Genomic DNA, 25,772 nt, shown 5'->3' on the forward strand with positions numbered 1-25,772 from the left:
TATACATAGCTCAGTTTGTGTTCTTTCTAGGAAAAGATACCCATTCTCTCTATGGAAATGAAGAGGGATGCATTTAAAAAACCCAACCCCAACCCCTACTAAGAAAACCAAACCAAAACCCACAATAAAAAAAATCCCTGACCAAAAGTAGTTGGTGCTGTGCATGCTGAGGAGAAGCAGTGTGAGACAGTACAGTAATAAAACCAAAATGGATGATGTCCAGCTTCTTGTATTTTTTATTAATGCTTTAATTACCCAGCATGCTAGACCTGAGAAAGATTTGTGATGTTCATAAATGGCAGAGATGGGTCAAAATGCCATTTGGAAAACAAGCACCTTATGATCCTAGCTGGTGTGGCTTTTACTGAAAATATGTCCAGGCTGTACTGGACTGAAACTTATCTTTTCCTTTTCTCTGATTAAGATTGAGAAGAAATCTCCACTGATGCAAAATGTAACCATTTCTTCTTTAGAAGGACCACTAGAAACGAGTAATGTCTCTTATTTTCAGTGGCCTTTGCAACTTCATTGTTGCTGTAGGTGCAAGGTGGCAATTCTGTGCAGAACTGTGTTCCTGCTGCTTCCACTGTATTTAAATGAGTGAACTAGATGTGTTTTATCCTTCTAAGCTTGTATGTTTCTTTGCCAAAGGCAAATTTTCATAGAAGGCAGTTTCTCTAGGATTTTTCCACAACCATGTGCAGCTAAAAATTTAATTAGGCTGTTTATGAAGGATATTACCACAAGTGTTTTTTCCAATCTTTTAGCTGGAATGCATTTGCATCTGACTCATCCCAAATGTCAGCAGCTAGGGAGAACTGGTTTGAGTTTAGAATTCTGCGTCTGAGGCCTGAAGATATTCCGATGTTCTCTTTCTGTCACTAAGGACACCTCATCCATCATGGCTGTTTGTTCTTTAAAAATCTTCTTTGGTGAGGTTGAGAAGTGCTGTCCTTCTCACAGTTGGTAAATTTTTACGAAAGTGTCCCTCACAGGCAGTTATTGGAGTTCCTGAGAGAGAAGTTTCCTGGGGGAAAGGTTTCTAGGACCAAGGTGTAGATGCTGGGTGTGGTTGGATAGTACAGTCTGCGCACTGAAAAGGTGTGCACAAAGAAAAAATGTGGGATATGACATGATCAATACAACAGTGGGTGAATTGTGTTCTGAAGTGTGTGAACTGTTTCTTTTTGATCCGCTTTCGCTTGCTGGAAACTCTTGCTGGAGTCCCCTGGTTCTGATTGTGTCAAAGTAAACTGAGTTAAAGAACTTTAGGTGAATCTGGTGAGAAGAACTGCTGCATTTTCTTCTATAGGAGAAATTTTATTGAAAGCTACAAAAATTCTCCTCAGGTTCCAGGAATAGGATGCTGATTGCATGCGAAGTAAATTAAAAGGAAATCAGATCCAAAATGGCAACAAAAAAGGATTATTGTATCCAGAAGTTTGTTTGAGATGATGAATGCCTAGTTATGTCTGGATGTCCATTCAGAGTAAAAAGCTCAGTCTCTAGGAAGCAGATTCAGTGTTCTTCATCCTTTTGTGTTTTCAGAAATAAGATTTTGCTGATTTCATGTGTTTATGAGTAGCAGGTACTGGAAAGCCATATGTATGGGTTGGGTAGAGCACTGTTCTTGGTGGGTTTTATTTGTTTTCCTTTGTGTTCTTTCCGGTTTTGGTTGTATTTTTTTTTAATAGATGCCACTCCATGTCACGTGGTAATTTCAATTCTCCCCTTTATTATTGATGGAAGATGCTTTGGAGTAATAAGCATAGTGTACTTTTCAAATCTATCACACCTGCAAAAGATGGCAATGTGTGGGAAGAATGCACAGCAAATTTAAAAAAAAAAAGCTTTTATTGAAGAAATCTACCTTAACAGCTTTAAGGTTGAGAAATGCCTGCTGCAGTGTTGTTACTGCAAGTAGTATTGAATCAAGGGTGCATGTGGTATGAGATCTTTCAAATGAGAGTTCATAAATGCTTTCTGTATTGATTTCTTTCAAGTGTTCACAGTGATACTCAAGTGTTGCTAATTCAACAGTTTCTCATTGCTTACTGTGTTTTGTTTGAGAGAACATGTTTGGGTTTTCAGTTTTGGGGTTTTTTTTTCTTCTTTTGGGAACAGACTTGCTTAGTTCTTTTGAGTTTTTCTGTACTCATCAGTGTTACACACAAAAATTCATGAATTTTTTACAAAGTTAAATTGGCTAATGTGGTAGTACTATCCCGTTTTATATACCAGCTGAATACAGAGAGATGAAAATCAGATGTGCTCACTGCTTTAAAACATTTTGCTATAAAGTATCAGAGAGTTCATTTATTTTTTCTCTGACAACATAAAATCACAAGTTTTTGGATGTTCAATTCCTGTCAGCTTCCATTGCAGTTTTGATATAAAAACAAACAACCAAAAAACTGATATGTTATCAGGGCTTGCTTACAAGGTTTTATGTTAATGATGTGCCCATGAATTGTATATTGATGTATAAAGAAATGTTAGTCAAATAGTTGCACAGGGCTTGAGAAACTGTTGATTGTATTGGGGAAAAATGGAGTTACTGCAAAAAACTAAAGTGGAATGTGCCTCTGGTTTTTTTCTGTTCATTTTATAACTTGGCTGATTAGGAGGATTTTATTCAGAAATAGCCTATAAGCACAGTGCAGTGGTCCAAAATCTGAAACTCAATGCCATATTAGGTATAGCTGCAATAAGCTGCAACATTGTTGGAATGATTACACAGGGAGACTGGAATTTGGAACGTGAACAGAGTTATTAGCACAAAAATGCCATTCTGGTGTTATTTAGTGCTTAATTGTTTGGACAAACTGCACTTCATATTAATGGAGTTTCTAACACTCCCCTAGTGTCTTGCATCACCAGCCTTTGAAGTTGTTGCACTGGCGAAGCAAAACAGACATAATTTGGACTAAAAAATTAATGCTTTTCTCAGCTGAAAACTTATAATTTTGACTAATGGAATCAGTGGAATAATGGAGAAGAATTTAAGAAATACCCTGAGAACTCTGTTGTATGCAACTGATAGTGAAGACCTTGTCACTAAGCCTGTGTGCAGTTTTACCCATATTGCTGTTTTAAAACCAGTTAGAATTTCTGAATAGCCAGGACATGTCCCATTTGTCTAATCAGCACTTCTGCTCCAGGAGCAGACAGAAATTCCAGGCAAACATGGGCTGTGTGGGACACTGCATTAATTCCAGTTTAGCTGCTGTTTGCTGACTCCAGTTTGCAGTTACTGGAAGGCTGGTAGGGAGCCTTAGCAAGGAGAGAGGGAAGAGGGTTTGAAAGGCATAAATAAACATGATGTTCTGGCTGCTTTTGCAACTGTCTAGGAAAGGATTCTGCAGGACAATAAGGACCTGCAAAGAAGGCTTTGAGGAAATGGTGTTTAGCTCAGAAGTATTTTTGTAGCGCTGCAGAAGCCAGTACATGAGAGAGGAATGATTTTAATCTGCCACACCACATAGTACATAACAGCTTTATTGGCATCATATTTTGGAGGAAGAAGGTGTTTGTGTTTTCCACTCGCATGAAACTAAGGATTGCCTCCCCTTTTTAATGCAATTGTCCTGCACCCAGTTGACAGGACCTCTTTAAACCTTGCTCCAAGCACAGGCTATCCTTGCACTGGAAAGCACTGGCAGAGTTCTCTGTGACGGAATTCCCCTTCATCCATCCACACTTTGAAGAAGGTCAGTTTTCATAAAGGTTTCATATTCTTCTTGGTATCTGAGATAACACTCTTGGGAAACAAAAGCAGACAAATCTCAGATTTCATGTTTCAGTTTTCCAGCAATCTCAGGCGAATGAAAGATTCGTACAGACTCTGGCTGTGCTTTCACAGACTTGCACATCTCTTATGTTGAGAATCTAGCTTTAAGAAGCTGAATGGTCTGAAGGGGTAGTGTTTCCCAATTTTATCTGCTTTATGGGGTCCCAAACCTTATCTTTTGAGAATTGACATAGTATATGTAGCAATATGTGCTCTAAACTGTACCAAGAGGACACATATAAGAAGCATCATCTATATGAATTAGTAAAAATAATACAGATTAAATGACATCTTTTCAAGGTTAAGATCTTTTAGTGTTTATGCAGCATCATTTTTACAGACTGCTTTGTCATGTTTTTATTTCGTTATAGCTACAATTTGCTGATGAAAATGAGCATTGTAATTCAGCTGTATTGGAATGGGATGGAGGAATGTCTTACAGGACTGCTTTGTGAGGTGTAGGAATAAACACAGTACAGGGATGTAGTGTTCTTTGGGTAGTGTTATTCACAACAGCAAAAATTTACACAGAGGCATAAGAACCACACAGAGGGTGATCTGTCTGATCCAGTATTTTATTCACTAGTATTGCCACTGTTACTTCAATTTTATGAAATGGTCATCGAAAGGAAATAAATGAAAATAATAAATTCATAAAACCTACATTAAAAGCAAAAAAGATCAGAAAGCTGTGTGGAAAAAAATTCCACAAAGACATTAATTTACATAAATTAATGACAATATTTAGATATGTGTTTCTCAGTTAAATACTTCTTATATTTTGCTTCCAATGCCTTTCATTTGCAGTAACTCCTCATTCATCAAACTAATGTTTCATTAGTTTGATGAATGTGGAGTTAGTGCAAATGATCATAATTTAGAAATTAAACATATTCCAGAATCTCCATCCATTCCTCGTGTGATGATTAGGATATCTCCATACAGTACAGAATATTCTCAGTATTGCTTGTAGGGCTGCAATGTTATGTACACATGCCAAATTTTACGTAAGTTAAATGAAGATGTTGTGCCCCAGGTGTGTGAATTTCACACCAATACAGACTTGGCAGCACTCAGGTTTTACAGCTGAGTAGAGGTGGTGTTCACCACTGTGGCAGAAAGAAGGCTGCAGTGGAACACAAACTACTGCAATGGTATCCCAGGTCACTATAAGTGAGATGTATTGGATGGAATATGGCTCTGTCCTCTTCTCAGCTTGTCCAGACCTACAGGATCAGTGAAGAGGACACTTGCAGGGCTCTTCTTTGTGTGCAGTTTAACTCATCCCAAAACTGATGGTTCAGACCAGATGACTTGCCTGTTCTTCAGTGATGGAGAAAGAGATTCTGAGGGCACAAGCTTAAGGGTATATATTTACATCTGGTCTGATGAGTGCCATGTCTGGAGTTTGATATTGACTTTGAAAAATACTAAATTATGTGTAGAGCTGAATGGCCCAAATCAGCCCAGTGCTAGGAGGGTAATTATTTTTTTGTGTGTTTCAACTTGTAAATATGTAAATGTAATACTAAATTTAGCATCTGGGATTCATTTTTACCAGCTTTGCCAGAGACAGGATACTGCAGGGACGGGGAGGGAATCCAAAGGGATGAAATTGACAATGAAAAGCCTTCTTAAAAGTAGTCAATATGTGGCCTCTTTTCTAATGCAGGACATTGGTTTACATGATTAAAGTAATAGTTTCCTTGATAGTGCTGTAATCATCTGGTAAGTAACCACAAAATTGGTAGATGTTTCTTGGTTCTGCTGTAGAGTATTTTCTGAGTTACTTAAGAACGGCTGCTGAGGACTCTGCAGTCACCTTGCTGCATAATGTTGGCATGAGTTCCTTTCCTTTCACAACCAGTAATCTCTCTTCCATTTCGGACTTACACTTCTGACTTGTGTCTTAGCTTGGGATCACTGACCCTCAGAGTGTAGCCTTGAATCCATTCTCTAGAGTCCAGTTCCCACTGACGGGAATTTACTCAACAAGATTTACAGTGAGCTCCCTCAATTTACTGTATAGCGTAGTTTAGAAAAAAATCCAAGCATAAACAGGGTCATTATTGCACAATGACTCCTTAAGTGTTGGGTCAGGATTTGAACTGGTGGCCAGCTGTAGCCAGGGAGTATATTTCCTTCTCCTGCTGTAGTGCTACACATAGTGACTCTTCATGGTGTTCTTGAGCTCCTTTTTGTTTTATGTCGCTGCTGGAAGCTTGGTAATATGGCATAAGAGCAATTGATGTATTTTAACTCTGTCTGTTATTCATTATCACATGTATTGCATCAGAATTGCAAAACAGAAGTCAGACTTGCATAAATCAGAATAAAAAAGGGACTTCCAGTATTGTATTCTGTGTGTTGCAGATTAAAAGAAATTAGTGTCTTTACCTCAGACAGAGAGCAGGTGCTTCTGATCATCACCATTCTGATGGTGACAAAGTTTTTATCAGTGAAGAATAGGGATGGGCAAACATGACTAGTCAATGCCACAAGATTAGAGATCTTTAATTGAACTGCCCATAGGCAGTCATTGTCTGGGGAGGAAAGCTGTTTCTTTCTAGTTCAAGAAGAAAACACAGTCCATTTCTTGAACCTTCATGACTTACTACTCCCCATAGTTTCCAGCAAATGGGTTTTGGTGCATTGAACTACTTGGAAAGGTTTTGAAACTTTTTATTCTCCTGACTATTGACTGAATCCATTATTAAAAACAACAAAAAACATTAATCTATCAAGTTAAATTCTGTCTGGAGTAATTACTGGGTCTTAGTCTGTCTCAAATCACACTCTCAAACTTTGAAAGTTTGAGGACATTCCACTTGTGAGGCTCGGTGCATTTCTCAAAAGATCAGAAAAAGACCTTTTTTCAAAAGACCTTCCTGACAAAACATTCTGCTGTCCTCCAGTGCCACACAGTTACATGGAAACCATGGGCTTGTCTGTTCACTGCAGGTTGCCAGACCCTCACTGGGTTTTCTTCTGGGAACCACCAGCAGAACATCACATGAGCTCAAGGCCTTTGTGTAGTAGCTCTTTTTTGCTCCCCAGCCCTCTCTGTGGGCTTCACCATTCATAACCCTCCCAGGCTCTGAATTTTCAAAGATGCTTTGGTGTCTCAGTGGGGAAAGGGCTGAGTTCTGCTAAACCTGCTGTATCATTTAGCAACATTCAGTGTTAGAAGGAGCAAAGTAAGTGTGAATGAAGGAAGGAAAGAAGACTTTAAGGTTATTTCTTGCACCAACATGACCTAAACATTGCCTTTTCAGAAAGTTGGAAAGTTTCTGGCTTATCTCCAGCTTGACTCACCATTTACCACCCCACAGGAATTCATTCTGGAATCCTGCATAGAGCACTGACCTCAGAAGCATTTGGGAAATACACCAGAGATATAAGGATGCCCGGAATATCTGCTTGAACAGAAAAACACAGCCTCCATCATGAAGTCCCTCCCACCAGACCCCAGATCTCCACCATTGACACTTGTCATGAGGTGACATGCCTGAACAGTACCTTTAATCACCCTGATGTGTTCAGCTCTTCTTCTGTGAAGGCTTTCAGAATTTCATCACACCAGGCTATGAGCCCTCAGAATCAGTCCTTGTCCTTCCAAAATATTATTGAGGTTTAGCTCAGCAGGTGGTTTTAGGTAGTTCTTGGATGGCAGGCTCAGAGGGGTAGAATTCTGGTGCAGCAATCTTCCAAGTGAGTTGAGCAGAAGCACAAACTTTGTTACTTGGTTCCTTTATAGCCCATGAAAACAAAATACGATGGCGATACCACTGATTTCTCCAACATTTTAACTTGGTTAGTTGTGTCCAAATGGACTGCTGAGACATCCAGTGCAGGTGAAAGGGCTGTCAGAAGGATAACTACACCATGGGGCAGTCACAAGAGTACTCACCTGGACACGGAATGAAAATACTGTGGGGTATTTTTCAACAGGATCTTTGAACATAATAAAGTTTTCTGTGTGCTCCTCCAAATATTGTAAAATGATGTTCTTCTTTTATGGTAAATTACAAAAAGTGCCATTTATTAAATGGATAGATTTTTGAAATCCCAGATGTTGGCAGAAGGATGCTATGGTCTAAGTACATAGGTCTGAACTTGGATAGAAATCTATTAGGAATTAATTCAAAAGTACTTCTCATGTGCATTTCACTATTCCCCTTGCAGATTATTTTTCTGTCTGGGCTTTTCTATTTGAAATCAGTCCACAGGCTTTCCTATTAGAAGTCCCCTTGGAAGCCCTCTTGTGATGAAATGCTTATTCTTTTGCTCCTTGCAGAGATGTCTTGTGTTAATTATCCGAGAAAAGAGTGTGTTTCATTTGCAGCATAGGGATTGTGAAACGTTTCTGGGAATATTATACTATGTTTGAAAAGTAGTAAATGTTGCAAAATAAGAATGAGAAGGTTTACCCCAGACTTCCTTACAGTTTGGGAGGAAATGAATAGATTGCTGTTCTGGAGGGCTCGAAGTGGCCTGGATCAGGGAATCTGTGGAAGTACAGGCAGACAAACTTTAATGCACAGACTATTGTCTCATTTATAGACAGGCTTTCTGATGTGCTTCTGATTCCTCTGTAGATTGTGTATCTGTATATGTTTAACAAGATCCTGGACTCTGGCAAGCATTAAAAAAAAAAAGAAAAAAAGAAAAGGCTTAATTGGTGGCCAGTCTTAGAGATAATAGGATGCATGTTTTTATAATGAACTGTGCCTTGGCTAGCACACAGAGAGTTTGATGGGTTCCTCAAGAGGTAAATCGTGGCCCATAACATCTTGTAGCTTTGGCTGTAACATGGATTTTTTTGTTTCTGAGACTCACAGGGAGGTCTGTAAACCCACATATGCATCACATTGTGGCAAATGAGTGTACATGGTATTGTTTATTGGATTGTTTTTCAAGACATATCTGTATAGGGAGCCTGAACAATAAAATAAATCTTCCTCTTGTGGGGTATTACTCATTTTTACTGTTATTGTTATAAAGAGTAATAATTCACATGGCAGTAGTGCTGTGAATTATTATTAGTGCTGTGTGTCTGAGTCACAGGCCTTGTGGTAGGTTCCTGCATAAATATCACCAAAACCTGCTATGAGACTGTGAGTGTGGATTAAAAGGCAGCAGGATGAGTGCAGGCTGGAAAGGGATGTTTTTCTTTGGAAGATGTTATGTTAGACATACATTTTGATGTTCTAACTTCTCCTCTCAGCAAAAGGAATGAAGTTTTCTGTTTGATTCTGAGAGTTTGTTGAGCCTTTCAGTTCAGAAACTCAGCTTGCAAATGCTGGCAATTCTGTGAGTGGCCCTAAAATGTGCAGATGGTGTGTGTCACATAGGAAGCAGTGTTTGCTACTGGATATTTATGTCACTAATATTAGTGTTAGAATCTTTTGTTTGTTGGCTGTTAGTCCTACAGGTAATTTGGAGTTGTGGGTTTCACTCTATTGTCCAAAAATCCATGTGGATTCCTTATGTGGAAGAATCTGTACTAGTGGATTAGTAATACTGGCTGATTCTGTCTGTCTCTTTTTCATATACAGGCTCATGGGCAAGCAGGAGTATGGTATTTCTAAAAGATCTATGGCAGTAGAAGAAAATAATTTCTCTACATTTTGAAAAAATACATATATGTATTTTTTCAACAAACGTTCCATCTGAAGGACTGCAAATTTGGTTCAACTGACTTATTTGTGTTTAGGCATTACCAGTAGAATGAGACAAAGGTCAGAGGGTTTGTTGCAAGTTGAGGATTGATTGTGCTGAGTTCTTTTCTCGGTTGTAGTGTAGCTGTAGAGCAAAGTTTCTCAAATCTTCTGTAATTGTAGGGATTCTACTGAGATGCCTGTTCTAGATGTACTTCTAGTGTTTTGTGTGTTCTTGATTTTAATCTCTGTGTGTATGTGTAACTGTTTCTTTTGCTTTTTCCTCGTTTGGTTGCTTTCTCCACCACACATTGCTGTGGCTGAGAGCTGAACATGGTTTCAAGTGCTGGAGCTAGAGCTAATCTTTTCACTTTTGCAGCTGGGTTACAGTCTTCCTGAATTAGCAGGATTATTGTTTAAGGACGTCAGACAATCAAATCCCAACAGCTTCCCTGGAGCCACAGAAGATAAAGGCTGAGACTTGAACTATGGAAAAAACCATGAGAAAAGACTGAAAACTAAGGAGACTGAAAATAAAAGCATCTTATCTTTATATATAATTTTTCCAATGCTTCTCAGTGAAAGGTAATCTAAGACTATGCTAAATTAATGGGATCACGTGAGGAAGCCAAACATGGGGTTTTGGACAGTTAGGGCAGTAAGTGCGCAGGGAAATCTGGAGCCAAAGGAGGAGGGATCTGAGCAGTTCTGGGCAGGCATAGCAGGAGAGTGGCTGCTGTCCTCTCAGCAGCACTGGGCAGAGCTGTTGAAACTGTAAAAAGATTTGTGTGAGTCTTGATGTTTTGAAGAAAAATAGGCAGAATCCAGAGATCTCCGTCCCAACAACTGGTTTTGGCTGTGGAAGGACAAAAGAAAGTGTGACCTGGTCTAGGTTTAGGTCATGTAGCTATTGGAAAACAGCCAGCAGCACTGGGGAAAGAAACCTCCCAAAAGGGGATATTTAACTGCCAGTTGCACTAAACCAGCCCTGTAATTCTGGTTTGCTGTGGCAGAATCTGTCCTGAAAGTCTTCTCATATCAAATTGGGGTTTGAGACCTGTAAGTGCTGCTATGTTTTGAGTACTGAGCATAGAGTATGGTCAAGCATACTTTGAAGTGACAGTAGAAGGGACAGGAACAGTGCATGTGTTTTCATCTGAGCCTTCAGGGGATTATTCATTGCTTTGGAATCCACATGTAGTTTGTTGTGTGTTGTAGGCTGTCAGGTCCATTCCTGCTGCAAATAAATCAATGAGGTGGAGAGCCAGAGATGTATTTGTTTATTTTCTGGTTTTCATTGTCATAGAGGAGAAATAAAAAAGGCTGACAGAGAAACTTGAGAAAATCTTGCCTGAATTGTTTTGGAGAGGAACACACCCTCCCCCCCCCCCCCCCCCCCACCACACACACACCGCCCCCCCCATGCAGGGGGGAAAAAAAAGGCAAAATAAAAGCAAAAAAAAAAGCACCTTTCCCTTCCCTTGTGCAAAACCATTGTTTTTCAATTATAGCATTTCCATTACTGATGATTCACTGGAATTGTCAGGATCTGGCATAATCCTGTAGAAAGAACCTCATTTGCGAATGTGTCTTTCAAAAGGTCACAGTCTCATGTCTCAGTTGAAAAGATTTCTGCAGTAAAATTCTGGTATTTACCTGTGCAACTCCAGCTGATAGCGAGAGCAGAATGAATTGCTTATTGTATGTAATGCTTGTCTAAGTTTGAGAGAGGAAGATTGTGAAATATTGATGATTCAGTCTAGAATTCCTTCATAAATTTGTTTGTAAACAGTTCTCTGGTTACACAGAAGTCTGTTAGAGGTTTATGAGTCAATTACACCTCTCTTTTAAAGAACTCTTAAGTCCATTGGAGTTCTGTCAGGACTATTTATGTACAAATATTTAGTATCTTCTACTTCTTCCAATTGTTACCAAGTTTTTTAATTTTTAGTATTCCTAGATTAGTAAGAAACATGCTGAATAGTAGCTGAAGATGCTTAGTATATTTTGTGTTTATGTAAACTTCTTTAGTAAAACATTTGATTTTGCAGAACCATGAGCATGTCTTGAGGAATGTGTATCATTTGCAGACAACATCTCCCTTATCTGTACAAAAAGTATTTTCTTATTCTTTTGCATGTTTCCCTGCCTATCACTGTATCAGTGTCATGTAAAAAGTATTGAAAGTCCTAAGGGAAAAAACAGCTGAATTCTTAGAAAAGCTGAACATCTGTGCCCTTTTTTTAAGCTTAAAGTTTTTTAAAGGGTTCACGGGTTCTGAATTCTTGGGAGGTACATTGTGAGGATTTCAAAACATGCCAGTTTTAGAGAGAAAACTTTAATACCCTGTGAACAAAAGAAGACAGTGGAACTTTAACAGAAAGAAAATGAGTCCTTTTATTATTATAGCAAAATACTTTTCCTCACCTGCTTGGTTCCAAAGAATGTTTTACTGCAATTTTTTCTCCAGATAAATAGCTCAATTCTTATCTATTTTGGCCTTTATTTTAGTGCTATGGCATACTGCATTCAAACCTAAAAGGCTGACTGCTGCTTTTAAGACAAAATGAAATGCTTTTATTGCAAGAAGTGTTGTATTTCCAAAACAGCAAAACTAATCTCTTTGCAGATAAAGAATGATTTTGATGTAAGGTCTAATTCTTGTCAGTTTGAAATAAAACCAGTAATTTTTTCAATGGTCAAAACCTGTTTTTTTACAGAAATAGTTTACAAAGAAAAAACCCACACATATCCACACATATCAAAACAGTGTGAAATTAAAATCTTAAATTAATAATTTTTAGACTGAAACCATCTCCTTTGAAGTCATGGGTGTGTTGTACAACTAAGACATTTTCTTTTTGCAGGCAGACAAAAGTGTATTTCCCAGGAATGGTTTGTACAATGGAGACTTCTTTTAGAAGTGGTTGATGCTTGCTTGAGGATCTAAGACCTATGGCAGTACAAGGTCAGCCCAAGAGCCCAGCCTGGCCCAAAGTTAGTCTGGGACAAGAAGGATTAGTCTGACGTGAGAGAGGTGTGCACATGTTCTGCACTGACATCCCTGAGGGGTATCTGAAGCTGATGTTACAGCTTCAAGGAAATAGAAACCTGGAGCATGAAAGGTACAATAGGGACAAGCCCTTTGGACTGCAGAAAGAATGCAGAAGCACTCAACCAAGAAAGCCTCTTTTCCTATTGAAAAAAGCTCCTGCAAAGACAGCATCTGAGCAGCAGATGGAGATTTCCTTCTTGGTGGAGGGTTTTAATTTTCCAGACCCTTGGCTTTGTTGAGTATGTGACTGACTTTCAGAAGGAAATCATGATCAATAGCAGATTCCTGGCAAGAGGAGTAAGAGAAGGCTGGAAAGTAGGAATATCTCCTTGACATGCAGTCTGTTTCTGAGCTGCAGTTGGTATTTTTGTATTCAAAAATGAGGGACTAATCTTCCCTACATAAATTTATCCAGCCATTTCTGGTACTTCTCTAAAACATTTCTGATTTCCAGTTTTTTGTGGTATCTAGGAGGACTTGAGCAAAGCATTTGATACTGTGCCACATGATATCTTTGTTTCTAAACTGGAGAGACATGTTTGGTCCAGAACCCAACTGTTTCCAGGGCTGCACCCAGAGCCCCGTGGGCAGCAGGGCAGGGAGGGGATTCTGCCCCTCTGCTCTGCTCTGCTGAGACCCACCTGGAGCACTGCATCCAGCCCTGGGCTCCCAGCATAAGAGGGATGTGAACCTCCTCTGACTTGGGTGAAAAAATGTTTTGTTTCCTTCCAGCTTGTTGTGAAGCTCCCTACTTTTTTTGCTAGGGCAAAGAGGTAGGAACTCTCTAGACCATCTGTGCCACTTGCTGCTTCCCCATGTTGTCTGTTTTCCAGCTTTTTTAGGTGCTTATTACACACAGCCTTTCTCTGGAAAGTGTTGAACTTGTTGATTTGCTACCAGCTTCAGAAGCACTTTAAAGTATCCATCACCTCAGACACCTTTGACATTTTATCAGATCACTCTCCCAGCAGGAGTCCTGGAAATTACCTGAGCTTTTACTCTAGTCTTTGTTTAAGTAGTTTACTAGTTACTGGTTTTGCATCAAATTTGATTTGTTTTTTATTGAGTGTGTCCTGCCAAGGAGTATTTGTTTATCTTGCAGGCTTTTGCTTTTACTGGAGTGGGTTTTTTGCACAACTTGTATTTCACAGTATAGGTCATCTCTCTGCAGCTCCGAGATAGAAGTTAATTTCCTGCCTGTGAGGTTTAGTGTCTCATGTGCACTGGTAAATTTGATGATATATCAGTGTGCACACTGTACCTCTCATATTAGTGGGAATGGATTTCAGACTTCAAGGAGGGCTTTACATCACATTCGGAGATAACTCTTTTAAAAGCTTTGTGCTTTTAAATGGACCTGAATCCAGTGCTGAATCAGAACAGCCTCCACCTTTGTTATGTATGAGAGGGAACTGGGATTCATAGATTTGTAAAAAAATTTGTGGTGGTGTGTGCCGGATGCAGTCATAAAAGCACATCACTCTCCCTTCTCAGGCTGCCAAAAATAACCAGGAAAGTCAAGTGATTGGCATGTGCTTTGCCCCAGGCCAGAAGGAGTTCAGCACATCTGTGGTGATTGCCAGTTACCATCATGCTGCTTCCCAGAGCATGAGCTGTGTACTAGAGATTGCACTTTGTCCTGCAAGTACTGGATCTCAGTTTGAATCTTGTTTTTATTGTCTCATTTAATTTCTTCTCCCCTCGCCTTCCACATCCCAGTTCCTGCTTTCATCCCTTTCTAAACAGAGACTAGTTTGTGGTGCAGAGTAACCTTTTTGGTGTAACGTGTCACTCACCACAGCTGCCCTCAGCTGGGACTGAATTTTCCTGTTTTGTAAGGTATTTGGTTTTGATAAGCTCCCTCCCCCTTCATTCCTCCCCAGGGATAGCACAACAAGCTGCAGCTTGAGCGTGGCTAGCAGGCTGTCACAAGGCTGTGCAGGGCAAATGGAGCAGCTGCTTGCACACACCACCCTGGATACAAGGGCAGTGTGCTTCAAGCTGCAGTTGTTGAGCAGAATCCATGACTCCTCATGGATTCATTAGAATATTCTTCCATGTCACTGTGCTGCTCCTTTGGTACTGGGAAGTCACCTTCTGGAATGGCACTGGAAACATGGGTGGTAAGTAAGGAAGAGGCTGAGGGCATCAGTACAGGCTGCCTTTAAGGTCACCTTGAAATGACACTGATGTTAAGTGATGGAATGACCCTTCCATGGCATGGTGAAATTCATTCTTAATTCCTGTCTGTGCTTTGAAGCTTCATGAGTCTGGAAAAAAAAGAGGCAGAATCCTTTTCTTGAAACACACCTATGATGACAAATGCAGACCTAAAATATCCTGTCTGCTTCTGATACCACTTCTTGGTTTTGGGCTGAACAGAATGAAGAGAGGAGAAGAGCATCAACGGGTGGCTCAGTCTGATGTTGCCTCACAGACTTAATTTTCATCAAGCAAAATAATTTCTGTTGCGAGGAAGAAGTTTGGCTATAACCTTCCCTTGCTCTGCTCTTGAGAGGAGTAAGGTTCCTGACAGACTTTCATCCACTGGAAAATGGGATAATTGTGCTTTCTTCCATCCATCTGCACACGTTGTGGCAGCTGTCATCATTTGTATCTCTGCTTTCTGGCTGTTGACTGGGGGTCCTGTAGGTCAGAGTAATACAAACAATACTTGTCAATAGAAACAAAGCCACTTGTCATTTGATCAAATCTTTGCATTTAGTTATTCTCTAATAAAGTTTGAACTCTGCAATATTAACATTGTCATGCTCACTGGCTTGAAATTAGTTTTAGAATATAAGCGAGCAGGAAGCCAAAACAACCATGTTGCTTTCTGTCTCTGTGATTAGAGATCATGTCTGCTTTGTGAATCCTCTCACCTGTCTTTTCATTCTTAATAGAAACCACTGTTTAGGCACGTAACTGCTTAACAATCTGGTGTTAAATCTTCACTCTTCGACATTAGGTAGGCTTTAAATCATCAAACGCAACCTGTTTTGCAAACTGTGAAAATGTACTGGATTCCAAATCAAAGCTTCGAAACTTCTCATTCAAAGTGTCAGAGGAGATTTCAAATGCTGAGAAGTACAAACTATTTTTACATAGTTAATCTGCATTTTCATGAACAGCAGTTTTAATATTAACAAGATAAAAATCCCCAGTTAGTACCATGTAAGCCCCCTGGATACAGTGCTTTCTGAACAAATTTGATTAGAAAAATTAGAATGAAATATTCCAAGAATATTTGCCATGAAGAAAATAGCTGTTGCTCTTTCTTACTCTCCGAAATTGTCTTTGGAGGGATTGGGCAAACTCTTTGTTTTGTCTTAGAACAGGAACTTGCTTCAGTTGTTTTTTGATCCCAAATGAAGTAAAAACTTGATAATCTCACCCTCTTGGGACTAAAGTCAAAGGAAGCCTCTTGGTCTTGAAAAAGCAGCAGGGGTTTTTATTACTTTGTTCCCCACTAGTTACCTTAAAGCTTCCAATATAAAAACAGGGGAGGAAGGGAAAGGGCAAAGCATAAATATAGGAAATAATAAAAAACTCATAAAAGATATGCTATTGTTCACCAAAGAGTGTCCTTCAATCTGGATAGCATAGCTGATTGATTTTAAAATTTATATTTAGCTTGCTATTATATTCACCCTGAGACAGAGCTTTAGACTTTATTGCTTTTTCATAGTCCTTGCTCGATGCAGTGCAACTGTGACCTAGCTGACTTTGGCAGGAGGACACTCATCTGGGCGTATTTAATTCTCAAGGTAACATCTTCAACTGACGTAGCTTGCTGTGTGGCTCAGAGCTCAGGCGAGGCACCATGCACCCAGGCTGTGCTGGTGGGATGTCACCTCAGAGCCTTTGGACAGAACAGGCAGCCCAAAGAACTGTGACCTTGTCTTCCTCCAAGACCCAGGGGACTCTGCAGCAGTTGAGCAACAAGGAAATACTGACAGAAGGAGCCTCAGATCTTCAGAGTGCTCTGGACTTCAGGCAGTCCTTGGTGGTCTGTCTCAGCTGCAGTGTGAAAATCACACAGGTAAATAGAAGAAGGGTTGAAACTGTGATTGAGTTAATGAATTTTAATCAACTGTGCCATGCCATCTACCTGCTGCATGCTCAGTGTGTGGCAAACACACCTTGTTTCAGCCTACTAGAACCAGCGCTGAGTGCTGTGTAAAATTTATTAAATACTACCTTTGCTCTATTTCAAGACCATAAAAATGTCCAGTTGCTAGTACTCTAGTGAGCAAAAAAGTTTTACCCTGTTGGAATTTAATGGTGTGTCTGAGCTTTAAGTGCAGCAAAGAAGGACAGTTTTGGCTTGTGTGGATCCAATGGGATGTATTTCAAAAAGTATAAAGTGAGAATGTGGAAAGGAGCTGGACAATATGAAGTGACTGCTGCTGGGCACAGTTAGAGGTGTAGGAGCTTCATGTTCTTCATGAACTCTGGATTTCAGAACTGCAGAGAAGCTACCTAATGAGGCTCAAAGAAATTTAATGGCCAGGCAATTATCATCATTTGTGGATCTTCTGTAATGAGAAAAGAAGATGGGATATTTCTATGATGCAAATATGGCTGCAGCAGCAGGGTATGCACAAGTAAATGTAGGAATAAGATACCTGGACTGTTTGTTCCTAAGGGAGATCACAAAATAGAAGTAATAAATGTTTAGGATAGACAGTAAAAGATGGTGGTGGAGGATGCCATGACCTGAATGAGGCATGAACAAAGATGTCTTTTAAAATTACATGCTCCAAGTTGTACATTTTCAAGTGAGCATGCTGCAGTGTCTACAGAAGATAATGTCACAGAGAATTTCCTTCAGTAGAAATGAATGTACCTAGGCCGTTTCAGATTCTGTGTGAGATGCAAAGCTTAGAGTGAGTTCAAGGTCCATAGAAGTGACATCTGATTCAGAATTGTTTAATGAATTGTATCTGTGTCATAGCAGAGGGGAAAATGAATGCATATTTTGGATTGTTTGCTTCTCTTACATGTTTTTATAACAGTGGGGGGTTTTAATGTCTTAGCTTCTTAAGACTTATTCTAGATAACCTTCATCCAGAAAGAGTGAATAGAAAAAATGAAGTTGAGTGTAGTCACCATCAAGCTGGTGCTGTAGGCCAGAGGATTGATTCTCTGCCAAGTCTCTCTGAGTGATTGTGCATCTTAGGTAGTTTTATGGTAGCTAATAGACATGGCCCTAGAGACCTGTCTTCTCTCCTTGGCTGAGGATGTCCTCCCAGCCAGAAAGACCCTTCTCTCTGAAGTATCCAGAACTGATAGATCCCTTAGGAACCTGGGAACTGGAGGATGTCAGACAATCCTTCCTCTCCAGATACCTTATTTCCTTCCACAAAAGCCCATCTTACTGTAAATTTGGCTATTTTCCCCCCTTATCCTCTATGTCTGAACTTTCTGAGCTCACATTGTCCAGGGCACAACTCTGCATCTCTGGCCAGTTTTCTGTCAGTTCCTAAAACATTATAGCAAGTGTGACAATAGTATGTAAAATCTCATGGAATTAATAGTATTCTGTTCTTTCACTTACTTTGTCACAAAAAATAAGCTATTTTTGTTTCAAACCAAAGCTATGTTGAACCACAAGGCTATGTTTCAATATCACACTTTCTTCACTAAATTGTGCTAAAAGCATAGATTTTTTTCTGTAGAAGTTTGTAAGAGTTAGAGTGGGTGGTGTTCATAAAAATCTTTCATCAAATTACTCAGTACCTAAAACCCCCAATCTCTTTCTGTTCTGAGCAACATCATGGCAAGTGGTTTTTTTTTTCTAGCTCTGTCTGGGGATGTAGTGAAAAATCTCATCTGGATGCTAGGTTTTTCTTTTGGCTGAAATAGGAACAGATGAGAAATTCAAAAAGAAAGATCCCTGGGGGATAAAAAGGGACATTCAGAAAGGAACTAAGTGATTAGCTAAAATAAATTTAGCGTGTGTAATGTTAACAGATCATTTACTTTACCAGTTCTGTTTAGATTATTTGCAGCTGTAGTTCTCTGATAATGCATGTTTCATATGCCACAATTTTTTCTTTAATTCTTGTATTCAAACCTACTTTCTCTTACCATGTATTACAGTTATAATAAGCACCTGGAGCAAAGTACCTAAAGGTAAAACTCAAATCTTGTCATCTTCTTTCATGTTGCTTCTAAAAGGTACTGTATTTTCAGATTCTGTCACTGTCCTGTTGTCAAAATTCTTGTTTGACTTGTTGTCAGAAATATTGTTTAATTTCATGGAGTTACTCACTGTTCTCACTACAGATGTAATTTTTTTGAGCATTATTGTCAACATACTGTTATTGTAACTTTAGGCTACAGATTGTTGTTTTTTCCCTTCCCTTTTTCTCCTAACAAACACCCACTACTTCTAGGCCCTCCTGTCTGGTGTAGTATTGCAATTTCAAAACCATAGCCAAGAGTAAAGCTGCTCTTTCCATTCCCACAGGACTCAGCTTCAGCTTCCCACGTGGAACTGATTGAAAAAAATATGCCGGAAAATGTGTTTTGACAAACTTCTGAGCTTTTGACTGAAAGAAATATGTGAAAACGATGTGCTTTCCACTGGAAAATGCAGATTATACTGAAAATCAAAACATTTTGAAAGATGGTTGAAAACTTTTAAGTCAGAGGTGTTCCAGGATCATCAGTGTCGTTTTGGCAAGTGACATGCAATGTAGGAGATGTGATATGTTCATGGAGCTGTTTGTGTCAAAATAATGAGGCACATGAATTAAAAATCCCATGAAGTGATGTAGCAGCACCCCCAAATACAGTATGGTAAATATTTGCAGCCACAGCATGTCAGAATCTGAGGGCAAAGAGTGAGATTTGAAAGAGGGGAGAACAACAGTCTATAAAAAATGCTGTGGTAGATTTGTAGATTTTTCACCTGTAGGCTTTGAGGGAAACACACACCCCCCAAACAAACACACACACACCCCCCACCCCTATTTTCTGACCATGTCTGTTGCTGTATTACTTGGTAACTTTACATAAGAAAGTTCAAATGAGGAAAGCTTCTCTGCAGTAATTTTTTTTCCTGTGGTGATAACTAAACCCTTTCAATAATGTAAATATGAATGGCTGGTTTCTAATGAGGCTTTCATAACTGCCCTCCTTTGTGTATTCTGAGGCTGTGTGAATGCACTAAAAAGCAGGTGAAGCTCAGAAAAAGCTTATATTGTATTTACATAGCTTGAAATCTGATGGACTTTAAATGAAAAATTCTTGCTGTTATATTTGTGAGTCAGAAAAGAACAGCTATGAAGAGCAAAACTAAAGACGTATTTAATCAGCAAAGGGAATTTTGCCAGTCCTCAGTGCTTTGAAGTTTAATGTGAAGATTGGTCTTTTTTTTGTTGGTCTCAGTTAGTCTCAGCATTCAATTTATTGGTGGATAGCCTGTGCAGGGTGAAAGTGCAAATGCAGAGCAAGAGTTCAGTAAGTGCTGGAAGTCTCTGGAAGCTTTTGGAACACCTCTGTGTGCTGGAAATGGGCTTTTACAGTCCAATTCATATAATGAAGTTTTGCTTTTTCCCCTGCTCCATACAGCTTGGATAGACAGCTGAATTTTAACATGCAAGCATTGATGGAGGAGCTTGAGCTTACCACTGATAAGGTTACTCCACCTTTTGTAGGATTGTCTGGCCTTTCTTGTTGCAGATAGACGTTGACACAATAATCCGGCAACTATTGCCAATTGCTTTCAAAAATCTGGGTCTGCAAATGAAGATGGCTAGTTCTTCTTCATCCCAACTGGCTTAAAACCCCACAAAATAATCAAATAATCCAGTCAAAAATTACAAATATCCAGGAAAGATTGAAGCCTGTGGAATGAAAAAGAATGGGCAAGGATTTGTGAAGGTGCATTGATTCCCTGAGCAGCATGAGGAAAGCCACATCACAGATCTTCTGGTGTGACCACTGTAGATGCATTCTTGCTGTATGGATTCACTCTTGCCTGAAAGTTTTATCCAATGTGAACGTGGATGCTTCTGTGTATGGTTCTGGTCCTGTGCCTTGATTTATGATTTAAAAAGAAACATAAGCATTTTTTTGTGTGTTGTTTAATAATCAGAAGTCTCGATCTCTTTTTTCTTAAAAATGAAACAAAACCCATACAGGCAGTAGGCTGAAATCCCAGATGAGCAAACACATGTGACTATGAGTCCTGAACCTTTGGTGCTTTAGGGCTATAAACACAGCTTCAAACCAACACCAGCCTCTGGCTTTAAAACTTTGACTTCCATTGGAAAGAAAGAGTTTGATCTTCAGAGCTATTGGGTAAACTGTGAAATGACAGTCACAGTTATTTATTTGCACAAGTTTGATGTGGGATGTATTGGCCCTGTGGCAATTTGTGTGGAGGCAGAAGGTGTCTCACTGAGCTGTCCCTTGTCTCCTTGTATGCAGAGCCCATGGTTATTTTATAGTTTTATAAGAGTGCTTTTCTTCCATTCATATGATTTCTTTTATATCCCTAATCTCATACTGGCTTTCCCAATCATCCAGAGAAACTCTTAAGGCTTTGGAATTTTCAAAAAGATTTGAAAATTTGCCTGCCATTCTATGTTTGAATACAGCAGCTGCAGGAACAGACTGTTACTGAGTTTTTTCCCCCTCTTCCAGAATAGGCTAAGAGGGGTGCACTGACCACAGCAAGAAAGCGAAGAGGAAACACAGCCAAGACTGGAACACCCCAGCCTCCTGTCCCATCCCCAGTGTGGTCTGGGTTGTCAGTAGATCCTTTGCTTTTAGATTCAATATTGTTCTGTATATCTTGACATGGAAGGACAGTACAGTTGTTTTGCAATGTTTGCAGTCCCTGCCAAAATGCTGGGACACAATGGACCAAGGCCATGCCTGGTTGGAAGTGTGTCCTGGATCAAGGCAGAGTGAGTTGTAAAAGGATCCTGTGCAGTCCTGATGGGTATCAAGGGCCCTGTAGCTTAGGTGAAGCAGGGAGGCTGATAGAGGAGTTTCAGCATGTGAAATGTTGCAGCCTGTTTAGCTGATCTACTGGATGTTCTTAATGGCTTGCTAATTCATGAAAAACTTCTTATTGCTTCCATTGTAGTGTTGGCCTGGGGGCCAGTGAGGGTTTATGGTCTGACACAGAGTTGGACCATGCAGTCCAGCCCATCTGATGGGTTGGGTAATTGATTGTGGGACTGCAGCTGGGAACAGCATTTCAATCTGCACTTATGAAACAGCTTCTATTCCAGTCTTGATCTCCGGGGAATGGATGCAAAACACCAGAAGAACAAGATGCAGCTCTTCCTCGTGCATCATGTTTGTTAAATCAGCTTTTGACCTTTTACTGGCTTTGTAAAAATATGGGAGTCTTTGACTCAGTTTCAGGTTATTAGGAAGGAGATATTTTTTCTGTTTCACTTTGGACTGTAATGACTGTGAGGTATGAAACAACCTAGATGTATGCAGCAGAATAAATACTAAAAACCTGTTGTGCTCATATTTCTCCAGTGTAAATGACTGGCTTGTGAGGAAAGCTTGGGGTTGGTGGTATGAACAGTATATTTATTTTCGTCTTCTAGTACTGAACAGAAGAGATTAACTCTTTTGTGCTTATTTTCAGACTGGATATTTCCATCTGCCCCATGGGGATTACTTCATTGAGCCCATTAAAAAGCATCCACAGAAGGAGGGAACACCCCATCCCCATATTATCTATGGTGCAAATAACCTTCCAAATGCTTTAAGGAGAAGACGGGCCATCCTGATGGAAAAGGAACAAGCATGTGGACTGAATGGTACTAATTTTGCTGGATTTCAGCCTATTTACTTTCTGAGTCTTTTTAAGCACTTATTTTCCAGTGGTGTGTGCCTTTCCTTCTGCCAGGCTTTTAAAAATTCTGTTAGAAAAGATTATGCAAAATGAGAGCATCTCAATCAAAACACCACAGGAGCCACCCATCTGTGTTCCTTTCTGAAAAGTTAAATTCTCCTTATGACTCCTGGGATATATTTTTCATGCCATTGATCCTTTCTACCTCTCAATTTTTCTCCAACCAGAACTGTTCAGTGAGTTTGAAACCTGAATTCTTGAGGAGCTTTGGGATAAAAAGATTTGCAGTCAGCATTATTTTTAATAAAATGTTCTCACTCCATGCCAAGTTCTGTCTTCAACATAAAATAACACCCGTCTAGTCCATGGTTTAAATTTAGGATTTCTAGATTTTCTGTGATTGTTAGCAGATTATTTAAAGAGTTTTATTTAGTTATTCTGAAAGTGAAGCACAGGGCATCAAGAGCAATATTTTTTTAATAGAAGTAAAAATAGCTTGAATATTGGTGCAGTAATACTCAGGATCATGTCTTTTGTGAAAACAAACTAGTACACTATGCTGGAAGGGAAGACTATGTCTAGAGGGTTGTTGGCATCTCATAATTACGGAATTAGTTTCTTTATTTAGTTAAATAATTTCCTTGTTTTATTTCACACCAAGAATGTACACATTTTGTGTTAGTTTTCTGGTGTTTGAGGCCTTGGATCTGAGTCTGCACCAAACTTTAAAAAGGCATAGTATTGGTAGGGATGAATCAGTAATTACTTACATGACCTAAGGCCCAAGTTGTGTACCAATAGAGCTGCAGAATACACAGGAATGTATTTCTGTCTTTCACAGGTCAATGGTTCAAGAGAAGTTGGTTCCTTTCCAGAAATGGAAAATGAAAGGAGGAATGTAGGAATTTTTAATTCCCAATCATGACTGGTGAAGTTTTACTGCTGTGTAATATGGATTGGTAAATTATAGAAGCAAAGAACAGCTTGACTCCCCTGTATTTCTGGTCATAGACCTGAAGTGCACCTCTTGCTTGCTGGCCCAAGGTAGTGCAAAATGGTAACGGGGGAGAAAGTTTAATATGTGTAATATGGATTGGTAAATTATAGAAGCAAAGAACAGCTTGACTCCCCTGTATTTCTGGTCATAGACCTGAAGTGCACCTCTTGCTTGCTGGCCCAAGGTAATGCAAAATGGTAACGGGGGAGAAAGTTTAATATGTGTAATATGGATTGGTAAATTGTAGAAGCAAAGAACAGCTTGACTCCCCTGTATTTCTGGTCATAGACCTGAAGTGCACCTCTTGCTTGCTGGCCCAAGGTAGTGCAAAATGGTAACGGGGGAGAAAGTGAAAAAGCTGATGAGGAGTTACTCAGTCTTTTGTGATACTGAGAAGGTGAAGGGGAAGCCATAAGAATCAATATGAATGCTGATCCATTTTATTATTCATCAAGTGAAAATACATGTCTACTTAATAGAAAATAACCCTGGATTAAAAAAAAAAAAAACCAGGAGTGTCTAAAGTTAATGTTTATATTGGTATCAATTTCAAGTAGCTCCCTGAATTTTCATTCCTTCTGCTGACTGCTGGGCTACACAAGAGAAATTAGTTTAGATTTGCCTGTGAAGAATAGGGAAGTTGTTCTTCCAGGTTTCTTTTATGGATGAAATAACATATGGATGAAATAACATCTGCATGCAGTAATTTAAAATGTGGAGAGGACATAGGAGATCCTTGGGAGCATGTTGTTTGCTTGCTTTGTGTGGTCTGCTTATTTTCTTTCTACCTCTCACTTTTTGCCTCTTGTATCTTTCTTCAAAGTTATGCAGAATGAGACAGAAAAAGACTGGCTGTACCTGGACACTGTAAAAAAGAGCATAACTTCTCTACATTACTTAGATTAGCTAAGTCTGCTCTAATAGACTTGTCAATTTAAACTCTCTGTCTGATGTTATTCTTTCCAAAGTGACAGAATTATTTCTGATGATAGTATGTTTGTTATATTGCACGCAAACAGAGATGGTGCCTTATGAACTAACAAAGTAGTCAGCTGTAATTTATGTTTCTTTTTTTCAAGTCAGCCCTTGGAGGTAATATCTGCTTTTAACCAAACCATAATCTTGGCTGTCATAAAAGTTAAAGAATCGGTGTGAAGAAATGTGTGGGGGTAAAACCATTTCCATCATTACATTTTCCCCTTTGTTTGACAGGATATAACAATCATAGAATCCTCAAAAGGCCTTAACATTTAAGCTGTGTGTTAGTGTCCAGGGCTGCACCCAGAGCCCCGTGGGCAGCAGGGCAGGGAGGGGATTCTGCCCCTCTGCTCTGCTCTGCTGAGACCCACCTGGAGCACTGCATCCAGCCCTGGGCTCCCAGCACAGGAGGGACAGGGACCTGCTGAGCCAGCCCAGAGGACAGACAGCAAGATGGTCAGAGGACTGGAGCATTTTTCACCCTGGAGAAAAAAAGGCTTTGGGGTGAACTAGTTGTGGCCTTTCAGTACCAGAAAAGAGCCTGCAAGGATGGAGAGTGACTTTTTACAAGGACTTGGAGTGAAAGGAAAGGGGGAAATGGCTTTAAACTGAAAGAGAATAGATTTAGATAAGATATTAGCAAAAAATTCTAATCTTGAGGGTGGTGAAGCTCTGGAACAAGTTGCCCAGAGAAGTTGTGAATGCACCATCCCTGGTAGTCTTCAAGGCCAGGCTGGTCTAGTGGAAGATGTCCCTGCCCATGGCAGGGAGTTAAAACTAGATGATCTTTCAGGTTCCTTCTTACCCAAGCCATTCTGTGTTTTGTTATCTCATTTCTGAGTAGCCAGCTTTCAACAGGGATAGAAGAAAGAAAGAATTCAGTGTCCATTGATACTGCACATTGTCAGAGCAGTTGCTCTTGTTAGAAGTGAAATACAGAAGAAAAAGGGAAAGTGTTACAACTCTTGCTTCCTGTGCCAGATGTATTCACTACTTAGGCTTTAGTGAATACCTTGTGCATAAATACATTTTAAAAGTAGTAAGTTGACTCTGCCACCTTTTCAGGATTTCATGTACTTCATCTTTTTGAGGTTAGTGCCAGAAATCTTGTACACCTATGTGACATCACAGATAGCTTAGAGTAATGCCTTTTGGGATCCCTTCAAGGCAGAGCATTTTAAGTTTGTAGTTCACAGTTAATTATAAAAACTAACTCTGTTTTATAGGTTAAATTCCATTTTGTGTTTTCAACCCTCAGCAACTGCTGAGCTGGGGCTTAGCTGATGAAGAGTTCCCTATTGTATGTCTTACAGGAACTGGTGTTCAAATATTTTAACCTTGTGGGCTGAGATTCATCATGAAAGTGTCTGTGTCATTTGTTTATTTGAGCTCTGAGTTTGTTAGGCTTTTTTAAATTAAACTAAGATGCTTGAGTTATTTCTGTGACTTACACTTGG

General features: G+C 39.6%; 1 protein-coding gene across 1 annotated transcript in view; it reads left to right on the top strand.

Annotated features, from left to right (window-relative positions):
- ADAMTS12 (ADAM metallopeptidase with thrombospondin type 1 motif 12) overlaps positions 1 to 25,772 on the top strand; it is a 145,211-nt gene that overhangs the window by 29,190 nt on the left and 90,249 nt on the right. The window contains exon 3 of the mRNA XM_077171820.1: positions 22,131 to 22,305. Within this exon, the coding sequence (XP_077027935.1) occupies positions 22,131 to 22,305 (175 nt within the window). The remainder of the gene's footprint in view (positions 1 to 22,130; positions 22,306 to 25,772) is intronic.

This window comes from Agelaius phoeniceus, chromosome Z (genome assembly GCF_051311805.1).
Source record: "Agelaius phoeniceus isolate bAgePho1 chromosome Z, bAgePho1.hap1, whole genome shotgun sequence".
In the NCBI taxonomy this organism is placed as follows: Eukaryota; Metazoa; Chordata; class Aves; order Passeriformes; family Icteridae; genus Agelaius; species Agelaius phoeniceus.